The sequence below is a fragment of the Perognathus longimembris genome, chromosome 20 (genome assembly GCF_023159225.1).
Source record: "Perognathus longimembris pacificus isolate PPM17 chromosome 20, ASM2315922v1, whole genome shotgun sequence".
NCBI lineage: Eukaryota > Metazoa > Chordata > Mammalia > Rodentia > Heteromyidae > Perognathus > Perognathus longimembris.
The window spans coordinates 37,752,055-37,765,833 of NC_063180.1; the positions used below are offsets into that span (position 1 = coordinate 37,752,055).

The 13,779-nt window shown below is 43.6% G+C and overlaps 1 protein-coding gene across 2 annotated transcripts in view; it reads left to right on the forward strand.

Moving 5' to 3' along the window:
- Nucleotides 1–174: 174 nt before the first annotated feature.
- The window catches only part of Asb7 (ankyrin repeat and SOCS box containing 7), a 38,844-nt gene continuing 25,239 nt past the window's right edge, over nt 175–13,779 (forward strand). The window contains exons 1-4 of one of the 2 annotated variants that reach the window (XM_048369219.1): nt 175–717; nt 916–1,012; nt 7,786–7,906; nt 10,429–10,690. In XM_048369219.1, coding sequence (XP_048225176.1) covers nt 10,480–10,690 — 211 coding nt within the window. In that variant the 5' untranslated portion in view covers nt 175–717; nt 916–1,012; nt 7,786–7,906; nt 10,429–10,479. The remainder of the gene's footprint in view (nt 718–915; nt 1,013–7,785; nt 7,907–10,428; nt 10,691–13,779) is intronic. The other variant, XM_048369218.1, reaches the window with a different exon arrangement.

A 13,779-nucleotide genomic window follows, 5' to 3' on the forward strand; every position in this document is an offset into this window, starting at 1 on the left:
CGCGGGGGTGGGGGCAAAGTGAGAGAGACCAATCAGAGACGAGTCCCCGCCCCTATCGACGCGCCTCCTCTCACTGTCGCGAATCCGCAGGCAGCTTTACGGCACACAGGAGGCGAAGGCTGCTGGGGTGAGGAGGAGAGAAGGAAGCAACCAACCAACCAGGTCGTCCCCGCCCCCCCTCTCGCCCTCCCCACCCCGAACCTGGTTTACGGCTCTTGGCTCCAGCTCCAGTGCGGCTTCTGATTGGCTGCTGAAGACTTGGTCCCACCCCTGTGACCCCAAAGTGCTGAAGGGAGGGGGCGGGGGTGGCCCAGTGCAAAGTGCATCCCGAAAGCCCCCGGTGCGGACACCCCTCGCTGCTAGCATCTCAGGCCCGGTACGGCGTGGGATCTCGCTGTCCCGAGACCTCCTGAGTCCCCCCCTCGGTAAGGTGGGAGCCTCCGGCCCGGAGCGCGGCAGCCCCCGGCTCCGAGTCCCCCACACCCCGAGTCGGCACTTCCTCCCTGCACCCCTTCCCCTGGCTTGCCGGCGGGGGGGGGGGAGCTGAGACCGGCACCCCTAGTCTGCTGGAGTTACCTGGATGCTCCCTGTGCTGGGGCACTGAGAAGAATCAGGAACCACCGTGTCCGGCCCTGCCCGTGGTGCTTCTTCAATGGAGAAGTTGGTGAATGTGGAGGGGGCTGAGAGGAGGAAGAGAAGCAGCAGCTGAGGGGACAGGTAAAGTCAGTTGCCTTCCTCGAGGGGGGAGCTGGAGGCTGTCGGGGAGGTGGTGGGGGGCGAGGGAGGAGAAGCCCTGGCTCTTGATGTCTGACAGTCCTTGCCACTCTTCCAGCCTTTTCCAATGCTTCCCCTTCCCCAGGTCTCTCTTGTCTTCCTTGGAACACTGTGCCACTGACTGTGCTTTCTGACTGCCAGGTTTGAGCCGGCTGGAGGAATATTGCCAAAGGGGTCTTGCCCATCCACCCGCAGGAATCAGTAGGCAGAGTGCCTCTGAACAGCGTCCTCCGTTAAGGTAAAAGATAGACCGTCCCCTCCCCCATTGTTTATTCCTGGACCCTACCTCATTAAGCCATGCTTTATTTTCCAGGTTGGTTGCCTGGGAATGCCGATTTTGCTAGACCCTAGTTTCCTAGCAAAGATGAAATAACATTGCCAAGTGTTGTGTTGTTTTTTTTTTAACAACTTGGTAACTTTTGTACCCCCTCTTAAACTGTATCCTTCCCCATGCCCACCTCATCCTGTTTGGTGTGTTTCCCGGTTTTATTATATTTTGGTACACTCTGCCATTTACTGTAGCTGCTCTGAGGCTTTGAGACCTTTGGTACCTCCCCCTACCCCCACTTCCTTATTCTCTTAGGAATTCTTCAATTCCATGTTAATTGCTTGTTAATTCCGAATGACTCTGCTTTTTAATTAAACTACAGTTTACTGGGTTCCCCCCCCCTCTTTCCTCTACCTCCCTCAAGAAATCATTTGTGTTACCTATCTGCCAATGGTTTGGTAGAGGGAAGATACAAATTAATGGCTTCAAATTGAGAAGCTTCAGAAAATATTTTTTGTCCTAGAAAAAGTGAATTTGTACCTTAAGTGTATGAAAGCAGTATTACCCCCAAAGGCCTTAACTCTGGGATTTTGTGTGTGTGTGTGTGTGTCTTCAGTGTTACAGATATGGGTGTGCACTAAAACTGTAATAGAAATACTTGGGTGATCTAGGTGAATTTGTTTAAAAAAATAAAAACTGAACAGTGCTGTTAATAATCACCTGACAAGGTATCTTCAAACAAAGAATATTTTGATGTATTTAGATATCTATGTATGGTTCAGTATTTGGCAGTTGTCATATATAAAGTTTCTCATTTTAAAACCTTTTCAGAGAATTTGCTAGCATAAAATTTAAACATCTAGTTTGTGTCACATTTCTGCTGCCTATTTTGTTGGGGGTCTCTGAAAAGGCATTAAAAGTAAGTTTAGGAGTTTAATCCCAGAGAGGATGCAAGAATACAAATTATGTAAGAGTTAATTCAGAAAGCAGCCAGGAGTCATTTTCCTACCATCCACAACTAGCAAGCATATTAAGTCACTTGTTAGCCTCAGAGTTATTTTAATATCTCAGAACGTTTAGGGAATTTTTGGTACCAAGACTTACTTAAAATAGCAAAAAAATCTTTGACTTACTGTGTTCCACTGGACTTTCTGCTTTCCACATATTAATCCTTAAGACATAGCCAAAGATACTATCAGGGGGATCTGAGAGGCTGAATATTCTTTTTTAAAGCCTATTTGACTTGTGTTTGTGTGCTGGTACTGAGGCTTGAACTGAGAGCCTCTGGCTCTTGCTTGGCTTTTTCTGTTCAAGGCTAGTGGTCTACCATTTGAGTCACAGCTCTACTTCCAAGTTTTCGTACTCGTGACACTTGAAACTGGATGCAAAAGATAGTGTATTCTGAATGGGATTTGCAATTAGTCTCATCTAGGCGTGGCGGAACATGCCTGTAATCCCAGCATTTGTAATCCTAGCGTGCAGGAGGTGGAGTCTGGGAGTTCCGAAGGGGGAAGGATTGAGTTTGAGGACAGCCTGGACTCTTGTCTCAGACAAAAAAGCAATTTGTGTCTAGCAGTAACTGTTCCATGATGAAATTTTGGGGCAGCTTTTGTGTATTCATAGGAACCAAGGGTAGGTAACAATTTTAGTAGAAAGTGTGCAGAAGATCTGTGAAGTTAAAGGTTAGCTTTTATTATTTAACTGGAGTGACTACCCAGGTGATGTCTAATGGTGACTTCAGGACTTTTAGAAAATACTGAAATATGTGAGGCATATTTTTAAAGTTCAAGATGAAACATGTATTTCTTACTCAAGGCTTTTCTGTGAAGTACTTTTTTCTGTTTTAAATTTACCTCTAGGATGTTTCCTTAGGCTTCCTAGGTGAGGGAGGGATATTTTCATGTTAGTGGGAGTTGGGGGGGGGGGAGCTGTCTCACAATAGACTCAGAAAAGGTAGACATTACACATTGCCCTGATTTGCAGGCAGTTCTCATTGCTTAAATAATATTCCATGGAACTACTCAGCTTTAATAGTTTTTCTAAGACTGAGATATGAGTGTGTGTTTGGTGTGTGCGTGTGTGTGTGTGTGTGTGTGTGTGTGTGTGTAGTCATGATTGAGAATGGCTGGCCTAGATTATGCCGTACTATTAAGATAGAATATTTACCAACATGGCCAGTTAGGTAGTAATTGCTTTTCAGTCCAGCAGTCAACATGGTGTCAATTCTATGTCTAGTCACAGGATTCAGAAAACCTTAGCATTTTTGTTTGATAATAAATCTAGATTTATAATCACATAGGGAGAATTATGGATGCTATTCAATGTTGTTTATATTCATCCTATCTAATGCCTGGCTCAGCTTCATTCTCTTCATGCACTCATTCAGTGCAATACACTGAAGACATTGAAGCTCTGACCTGAGAGGCTGTTCAGATGGAATTGGCTGGCATTGGGAAAAGGACATTGACCAGGCTGCCCCATTTGTGATACTTATACAGACTTTGAGTTGAGTCTGGAAGAGTGAATTCTAAAAGTTCCTTTACCTCCACACATATAAACGGTGTTTGTTTTGTCCCTGCTGGTGCTTGGGAGCATTAGATGAGTTGGGCCTGATATAGCTTCATGGTATACAGACCCAGTGTTTAGGAACATAAACACCCTAGGATGTGGAGTGATGTTGAATAAACATTTCTCTGTGTTTATTTGGGGTTGCTGGCTAGGTCATCTACGTAGAGCCCCCCTACCCCCTTCAACACGCCTGCCAGCTAGGTAGGTGCTTTTTGATGGGGCAGTGTAGCATTTGTGTCTATCTTTCCCTGTTGCTTGTGAGCCATTGGTATTCCCCTCAGAGCCAATGTCTTTGCAGCTTGCTCATTTATATTTCTTCAGCCTGTGTCTTCCTTTACAAGAAATGTTGCTTCTGTTTTTTGAGTGACAAACTTACCTTGCTTCTGGTTTGTGTGAAGACAGCAGAATTCTGATTTGTATCACTTAATTAAAACAAGAGTGGCACTTTCAGTGAAACTAATATGCAAAAGCTAGTATCTAAAAAGTTAGGAGAGGTCCTAAACATGCTTTTTTTTTTTTTTTTAACAAGGATTAAAAAAAAAAAATCAACCTGGGGCTGGGGATATGGCCTAGTGGCTAGAATGCTTGCTTTGTATACATGAGGCCCTGGGTTCGATTCCCCAGCACCACATATACAGAAAACGGCCAGAAGTGGCACTGTGGCTCAAGTGGCAGAGTGCTACCCTTGAGCAAGAAGAAGCCAGGGACAGTGCTCAGGTCCTGAGTCCAGGCCCAGGACTGGCCAAAAAAAAAAAAAAAATCAACCTAATCAGCCAATTCTAGGTAGTCTTTGGTCCATAAAGCAAAAAATTGGGGGTTTCCCCATTTGAAGTTCATTACATCTATTAGAAAGAGAGGAGGGAGTTCATCTTAGTTTCTCAATTTGCAGTTTCTAACACAGTTGGGAGCCCACCATACTTTTGACCATAGATAGAGAAACAGAATTACCCAAATACCTATCAACATTGTAAATCTTGGGTTAGGAAAGACCTATAAGAAGAGTATCACTGAGAAACTAATGGCTATGATACAAAATTTCAGAATCTTGTCCCTTTGGTACCCTTCCTGCTTTTCTTCCTGACTCAAACCTGTGTGGAATTTTGAAACATTGTACCGTAAAGGGTTTGAGAGCCCCACTTACTATGAACTGAATTAACAATAAATTGTCTCCTTCGCAATTGTTTTGTGCTTTCAGAGGTCACTCTCAAGAGCCCCTTCCAATTTCAACTCCCAGGGGGAAGTAGCCATTTACCCATTCTCTGTGGACTTCCTTGATGCTTTCTTTTGTTTTGGTAGTATGAGGGGTAGGGGCTTGAACTCATAGCCTTATGCTTGATAGGAGGGGTGCTCTACTTGACTGTGTGTGTGTGTGTGTGTGTGTGTGTGTGTGTGTGTGTGTGAATATCAGGGCTTAAACTCAGGGCCCCAAGGTCTTGCTTGGCTTTCTTGTTTGTAGCTGATGCTCCATCACTTGAGCCACACCTCCACTTCCAACTTTTTACTGGTTAATTAGAGATAAAAAGAATTTCTAAGGTTTGTCTTCTGGTGCTGGTTTTGGACTGTAATTCTCAGATCTAAGCCATCTAAGTACCTAGGGATATAGGTGTAAACTACTGCCATCCAGTTTACTTTATTGTTTTAATAGGGTCTCACATTTATGCCCAAGCTAGCCTAGACTAACATCCTTCTATTCAGACTTCCTGCGCTAGCTGGAATAGCATATGTGTACAACTGTACCTGGCTTCCTTAATGGTTTCTAATAAGCACCTTTACCCCTGGAGACTATATTTGTTCTTAAATTTAATCTTTTTTTCTTTTCTTTTTATTTATTCCTACATGAATAACTGCTCTAAGAGGTGCAGCTCTCATAAAGCACCAAGAGAAAAGTAATTATTGCTTTGATGCTTGGGACTACTTAGTAGTAACTTGCTCCTTCATAATTGAAAGTGATACAGCTGACTGGTCACGTACCAGATAGTGCAAGGAGTGCTTTCTCAAAAATTTGAATCTCTGATTGACATTGCTTGGTATCACCAGAAGAAAAAAAGATTCTAAAATTTACAGGATCAAATATAAACCCAAAAGCCAACCACTTGTTTGAAGTATACTAATTGCCTGTGAAAATAACCAAGGCCAAGACCTCCCATGTTATGCCCATGGTGTTCTGAGGACATTGATTCCTCTGATGGAGGCTGATAATACAGAAGTTTCCCAAGGTGCTGTCCTTCCTGCATCTTTCCATGGGGGGCGGAGGGGGAATAACTGCAGTCACATAATCTTCAAATACCCTGTGTTCTGATAATGTTAATAGCTACAATTTCATATTTTCCCCGGCTCCCAGCCCTCCCTTCCTCTGTGGAAGTAGTGGTAGATACTTGGAAGCCAGTAAACCTCAGCGGGGGAAGCCTCACAGGCTTGAAGCCACATTGCCATCTCTGGAGAGGTAGGGGGTGCAGAGGGCACGCTGGGGGACAGACTCTCACAGCGCGCTCATCCTTGGCAGGTAGAGGTCACTCCAGTGACACTGAGGTCATACGTGGAAAGCATAAGGTCCACCTTTAGAACTCTTGATTTGCATTTTAGAAAGAGATTTTCTTTTAGCATCTCTAGAGCACAGAATTCCAGAAACTGACAACACTGTACCTTCATGTGGTTCCTTTTCACTGGTGCGGGGATTGTAAACAATTCTTTCAGAATTCTGAACCAAAGTCTCATTCTTTTCCCCCCTCCTCCTATTTACCCAGTTCTTATATCAATACAGACGCCAAGTTTATTTTACACTTTGGATTCTAATCCAGTTCTATTTCAAGTATTTCCTCGCTCTGGTGATTTCCATCTTGGACCGTGGAGCATCCTCTCCATTGGCCTCTTGTCACTCCGATGGAGTTCACTTATTTGTTGTATCGTGCTTTCTTCTTGAGGATGTCCTTTGTCTCAGTAAGAGTAAGGGAGGAGCTTCAGGCCCCTTCCTTTCATAAGGATTATTTTGCATCCTGTACACTTGGGCCCACCGAATTGTTCCTGATTATTCATTTGTTTAGAAATATTTCTAAGCTCAGGTAAACAGTCTACCTTCCTTAGGGAAGTTTGATAAGAAAAGGAAAGGAAGGACCTGGGCTGTTCAAACTTGGATTAAATTCTAGACTACAGCCTGCAGCACCTACAACTCTACTTTCCCTCTGCAGTATATTAGGTTGGCAGGTGGTCTTCCCTTTCCTCCCTTGAGGGTTTAAGTGACACAGGGCTCAGCACCCTCGACATTACCAGCAGGGGTCGCCATTCTCCCAATAGTTAATACCTGGAGTGATGGATGGATGGAAATCACTTTTCACCTGCCCTAACTATAATGCCTCATACTATTGTTCCTCATTTCTGCTAAAGGCTGCTAGCACTTGAGCCATACCTCCACTTCCAGATTCTTGCTGTTTAATTGGAGATGAATCTCAAGGACTGTTCTGCCCAAGCTGGCTTCTAACCATGATCTTCAGCTCTTCACCTCCTGAGTAGCTAGAATTACAGGTGCAAGCCACCAGAGCTTGGCCAAGTGTACAGGGTTTAAAAAATTTTTTTTTCAGAATTCCTGGAGAAGCTGGCAGAAATCGTGTTGGCTAATGATTCACCCAGTTTGTTGCATGCAAAATGTAAACTTCCTGACTTGATACTTTGGGGCACAGGATGAATCCGGGGTTCAAGCCAGTCTTCCTTTCATCACCCCATTGCATTTTGGCCCTGGGCACCTGTTGTACTGAATGCAATGGGTTCCTTTTTAGTCTTGTTTCCAAAGATCCTGTGAGTAATATTGCAAGTTAAAAAGCAATTGAAATGGGAAGTCTGAAGATACTTTCTCTGTAGAAGAAAAAGAGTATGTGCCTACATCCAGATTCCAAATATATGATTTATTATTTTCTTCGTTTTTTCCCGTGACCCCAGACTACATTGTTAGGCATGAGGGGCAAAGAACTCTAGAAGGTAAATCCTGTTGCATACTACCTTGATAACTAAACTAGGTAACAATATCATTTTCTCTGAGTTGATCTGGAGTTGCTTCCCTCTCTGTAGGTTTGTTGTGAAGTTCTGAGATGTGAGGGTATCATAGCTGGGCACTGCAGGCATTTGTGACTCTTTATTACTGTTTTAGGGAATTTTGCTGTGAATGCTATTTGGTTTGTTTTTAGGTTGAGAAGGCACTTCGCCTCTGGAGGCTGGACACACTCAGAACGTTTTCCCATGATGCTGTGTGAGCACCATGGTTACTAGACAGCCCATAGACCAGGAGAAGGAACCCTGTTCCATGAGGTAAGATGGCCGAGCCTGGGGGTGGAGCTTCACAGTCAGGCGGGCCTGGCTTCCATGAATGGCACCTAAAAGAAAAATAAATCTGGTAAAGCTTAAGAATCTCAAAATAAAATTAATCAGCTAATGGATATTACGTACAGCAGCCACTAAAAGAAAATCTGGGCTTCCCTATTGTTTTTCCATTTTTTTTCTAACATAGAAGACTTCTAAGTGCCGAGGTAATCACTCCATTTGCATACATACATTCTGTTAAAGATGGCTGTTGTGAGCCTAGAGTAAGAGTTTCCACAAACCGTCTGGCCCTCAACATTTTCTCTACGATTCTGGGAATAAGCATGAACCGCTGCTGAAAGAGTGTGTGTGTGTACATACGTGCATCCTGGGGCTTGAACTCAGGGCCTGCTCAAAGCCAGTGCCACACTTGAGCCACAGCTCCACCTCTGGCTTTTTGGTGCTTCATTGGAGAGAAAGGTCTCATGTGGACTTTCCTGCGTGGGCTTGCTTTGAGCTTTGCCCTTCAGAGCTCAGCCTCCTGAATAGCTAGGATCACAGGCATGAGCCACCAATCCCCTGGAATTTTTAAAAGTGGGTTAATATATCTAAGATAAGAGAATTTCATTGAAGTAATTCAGAGAGGGGAAGCCTTGTTTATAAAGAGAACAAGTTGTCAATGTGTCTCTCACTTCTCAGTTTTGAGGACACAGCTGTTTGTAGCATAGCTTGCTATTTTTTTTAATTACATTGCTTGGTGTAAGAGTGGTGATGATTATGGTATGTAATAACAGTGTTTTCTGAGGATTAAACCCCACCAGAGACTTATACGTACCCCGTGATAATTTCACTTAAATTTGATTTAGTTTACTTATGTACAGTCAAAGTGTGAAACTGCAGGATGAATTATGATTGGTGGCAAAATTATCCCGAGATGGTTAGCATACATGTGAGAACAGAGTGTCTTTAAAGACTTAATATGTAATTTTTGTGTGTGTGCTTCTATGCCAGTACTGGGACTTGAATTCAAAGCCTCGCACACTTTGCTTAAAAACATGTGAACCACACCTCTATTTCTGGTTTGAAAATAAGAATCTTTCATATTTGTCTGCCCAGGCTAACTTCAAACCTTCATCCTCATATTTCACCTTCCTGAGGATTATGGTAGGAATCAAAAACCGAGGTAGCTAAGATTATAGTCCTGTACCACCACACCCCACCTTAAGAAATCTCATTTTATATTAGTTTTGAGTACACCTTCATTTGTGACTTATTAAAGATTGTAGAAGTCTCCTGTACCGTATTTAAAAAATAGAGTTGTATCATGTGTTTAAATCAACAGGCTTAGATTCCTGAGAGTTTAAAAATATATTTTATGAACTTGCTACTTGAATATTTATAGATTAATACTTACAGGAATGGAAATTTCAAAAAAATCTTTACAGATGTGGCAGTTTAAAAAGAGGGGTAGTAGCTAGCTGCGGTGGCTCAGGCCTGTAATTAATCTCAGCTACTCAGGAGGTGGAGATTATTGGGAGGGTCATGGTTGGAGACCAGCTGGACAAAAAAAGTTCCTTGAGGCCTCATCTTAGTTAATAAAAAGCTGGATGTTACCATTCACACCTGTCATTCTAGCCACAGTGGAATCTTAAGGAAGATGAAGGTCCAAAATGGCCTTAGCATAAACGAAAGATACTATTAAAAAAAAAAAAAAACTAAAGCAAAAAGAGCAGGGGACATGACTCAACGAAGAGTGCCTGTCTAGCAAATTCATGGTCCTGATTTCAAACCCACTACTCCCCCCCCCCAAAAAAAGGTAAATTTACACATTAATCTGACATGGAATACACTGATAGAAATAGACAAAGAGGAAATAAATATAATCCATTTTTCTCCCATTTACCTAAGGCAGCCTACTTCTCTCCTCAACCTTCTACACCTTGAGCTAAAAATAAGATATTGTTGAACTACTTTAGAGAACCAGCCTAAAGGGTTTTTTTTTCCCCCCTTTCTTTTCTTTTTTTAAACTCCTCTCTGTAGATAGAGCGCCTTTAGTCTTTATATTGTAAATAGATTGATCATTTGGTCCTCCATATTTGCTGGCTCTGACCTGAGAATGGGATCCAGGACTCCACAGTGGGTCACGTAAATCAGACATGTACTGAGCAGACCCTTAACGGTGCGTGCCATCTATCACGTGCCTGTCTCCGCCCCCCCCCCGCCCCGTCCCCCCATTTTCTCTAAAGCTATCATGTTTATACAGTGTTTATTGTGAGTTTTCAAAAGGCTACAGAAGGAATTTTCTGTTCTAGAAGTTCAGAGCTTTCTGCCTGGCTTTCCTTTTGAAGTCATTTGTCATCTTAACAACAACAACAACAAAAAAATTGCAAGTTTGGATCTGAAGAGACATGTGTTAACCAGTGGTCTCGAACTGCTGGCACTTTGAGTGACTAAGTTCTGTGACCTTGGGTGCAGCAGTCTCAGAAGCCACCTACATTCTAAACTTGCTGTGTTCTGCCTTCCCCCAAAAGGCTGCTTCCTGTGACTTCATGACTCCTTTGTGAAAAGCAGACTTTGCTAGGATGTTACACCACCATTGTCGAAGGAACCCTGAGCTCCAGGAAGAACTGCAGATCCAGGCCGCCGTGGCGGCTGGGGATGTCCACACAGTGCGGAAGATGCTAGAACAAGGCTACTCTCCAAACGGCCGGGATGCCAACGGCTGGACCCTGCTCCACTTCTCTGCAGCCAGAGGAAAGGAAAGATGTGTCCGGGTATTTCTAGAACACGGAGGTGAGTTGACTTACAAGTAAGGCCTTTTATTCCCATGGAGAAACTGGAAATGAAATTATATTAAGCTGGGTGCTGTGCTCATGGCTGTGATCCTAGCTACTCAGGAGGCTGAGATGTGAGGATTACAGTTTGATGTCAGCCTAGACAAAAGAGTTGGACTCTTCATCTCCAATTAACCAACACAGTGCCAGACTGGAGGCATGGCACAAGTGGCAGAGCTTTAGCCATGAGTGAAAAAGCTAAGCAAGAATGCAAGATCTTGAGTTCAAGACTTAGTAATGGCACACATAAACACACACACAGAGCATGTTTAGTTCAAAATTCTTGATGCGTGTTAATTTTTAATAAAGGCTTCTCTTCCCTTTGTGAAGATTCTGTGAGCAAAGCTTTTAGTTTTGTTGGAAGTCAGATTTTTTTTTTGCCAGTCCTAGGGTATGGACTCTGGGTCTGAACACTGTTCCTGGCTTCTTTTTGCTGAAGGCTAACATTAACACTTGAGCTACAGTGCCACTTCTGGCTTCTTCTGTTTACGTGCTACTGAGGAATCGAAAACAGGGCTTCATGCATGCAAGGCAAGCACTCTACCACTAAGCCACATTCCCACCCTGGAAGTCAGATTTTTTTTTTAAATTTTTTATTTTTTTGCCAGTCCTGGGGTTCCACAGCGCGACTTCTGGCCATTTTCTGTATATGTGGTGCTGGGGAATTGAACCCAGGGCTTCATGTATACGAGGTATGCACTCTTTGCTACTAGGCCATATCCCCAGCCCTTGGAAGTCAGATTTTTAAAAGATCATTTAGGTGAGTGGTTTCAGTCATCTACATATGTATGAACAGCTAAGTAATTTCAACTAAGCCATCTTCCCTAGGGCTGGGGTGGTTACTTTTGTCTCAGAAGCAGAAGTAGTTCTGGTACCTTAAAACTAGAGAATTACACAAGGCTCCTCTGCAGATAATTGCTCAAGCCGGGGGACCTAGTATGGATCCCTTTATTGTTTGAATTTTCTTTTTTTTTTTTCTCCTTTCAGTTTAGATAATTTTTCTTTATTATTAATTTAAGAGCCTTTTCCTTTCCAAAACTGTTTATAGTTTCTACATATCCCATAAGAAGATTGATTGTCTGGAGTCTTAATTTCTTTCTTTCTTTCTTTTTTTTTTTTTTGCCAGTCCTGGGCCTTGGACTCAGGGCCTGAGCACTGTCCCTGGCTTCTTTTTGCTCAAGGCTAGCACTCTACCACTTGAGCCACAGCGCCACTTCTGGCCATTTTCTATATATGTGGTGCTGGGGAATTGAACCCAGCTTCATGTATACAAGGCAAGCACTCTTGCCACTAGGCCATATTCCTAGCCCCCCTTGTCTGTTTTAATGATGGTGTAAAACCTCCTGGCTGGGGCTCAGATGCCTCATGTGTCACTGCAGAGCCCAAGTTGCTCTCAGCAGTGATTTTTCCTTCCTGCCTGGGCGGGGTGTGCTTGCCTCAGGACTAGTCCTAGGGTGGCATGTGCTCTGAAGGGCAGAAAAATAGGAATTCCATGGCTGTCCTGCGGATCTTCTGAATGATGTGAAGGTCGGAAGGCAAAGGTATGAGCGTGGACTAATTGCACAACTGGGCTGACCCTGAGAGAAGCCGTGGTTGCTGTCCCGAGGCCCCAAAGCAGGCGTTACATGCCTGGATTAGTTGGTAGCCCATGGGGCCAGACGTTGCTGGCCTGTGCCTACTTTGTAGTTATCTTCCATGCCATGCTCCTTGCACAAGTTCAAGCCTGCGTTCTAAAGTTACTAATGGGGAAATATAAGTGGAATGCTAGCAAAATCAAAACAAAAAAAGAACCTAAGGATTTAGTGAAAGCTGGGTGTACCATCAGAGCCCTTAAAATTCTGGCAGTGTTTACAAAATTAAGACCAAGGTCAGAGATCGCTTTTTGTGCTGGTACTGGGACTTAAACTCAGGAGCCTTACACATGCTTGGTTAGCTTTTATGCTCACACTTGTTTTTGTTCACACTCAACCACTTTAGCCATGCTTCCGTTTCTAGCTTTTTGCTAGTTCATTGGAGCTTGAAGTCTCTCAGAGTTTCCTACTGGAGCTGGCCTCAAACCATGATCCTCAGCTCTCAGCCTCCTGAGTAGCTGGGATTACAGGCGTGGGCCATGGGGACCAGCTGAGCTCACACTTTTTACACTAACCTGTTCTATTCTGCTTCCACGAATATATGTCTTTTTATCACTTACTAAAGAAAGACAGGGCTGGGGATATAGCCTAGTGGCAAGAGTGCCTGCCTCGGATACACGAGGCCCTAGGTTCGATTCCCCAGCACCACATATACAGAAAAAAACGGCCAGAAGCGGCACTGTGGCTCAAGTGGCAGAGTGCTAGCCTTGAGCAGGAAGAAGCCAGGGACAGTGCTCAGGCCCTGAGTCCAAGGCCCAGGACTGGCCAAAAAAAAAAAAAAAAAAAAAAGAAAGACAATTTAAAAATCCTAAGCTACAATAGTCAGCTAGTATGTGACATATTCAAATAAAGCCTACGTCTCATCTGATCCGCCCCCAGTCCTTTTTGCCTGCCCCTGTCCACAAGTAACCATGAGCAGAATTAGATTTGGTGCTTATACTTCCAGAACATGTCCTAATATACTTGGAAAATTCTGGCTGCATCATGTGTGATTGTTGAATGTAACAATGCATTTTGTTTTATTCCACACCAGTGTTTTTCTTTTTAAAACTTGGAGGGGGTGAGGTCTGTTACTGTAATGTGAAAGTAGCCACAGAAAATAGACAATGGATGTGATTATGTTTTGTACCACTTTATGTATAAAAACCAATGGTGAGGGTTAAAGAAGAAAGCCAGTGGTAGCCACAGGTGACTTATGGGTCACAGTCTGTAAACTCTGTTGTCTTTTTTCTTCCCTCTCTTATCTTTCCTCCTCTCCCTCCCTCCACTCCCACTCTTCTTTCCTCCCTCTCTCAACCTCATTCACTTCCGTTTCTTTAAACCTTGTTCATTCATTCATGTGTACAATCTGTGTGTGTGTGTGTGTGCACGCACACGTGCATGTATATGACCAGCTTTATTGGTCATCTTGGGTCTG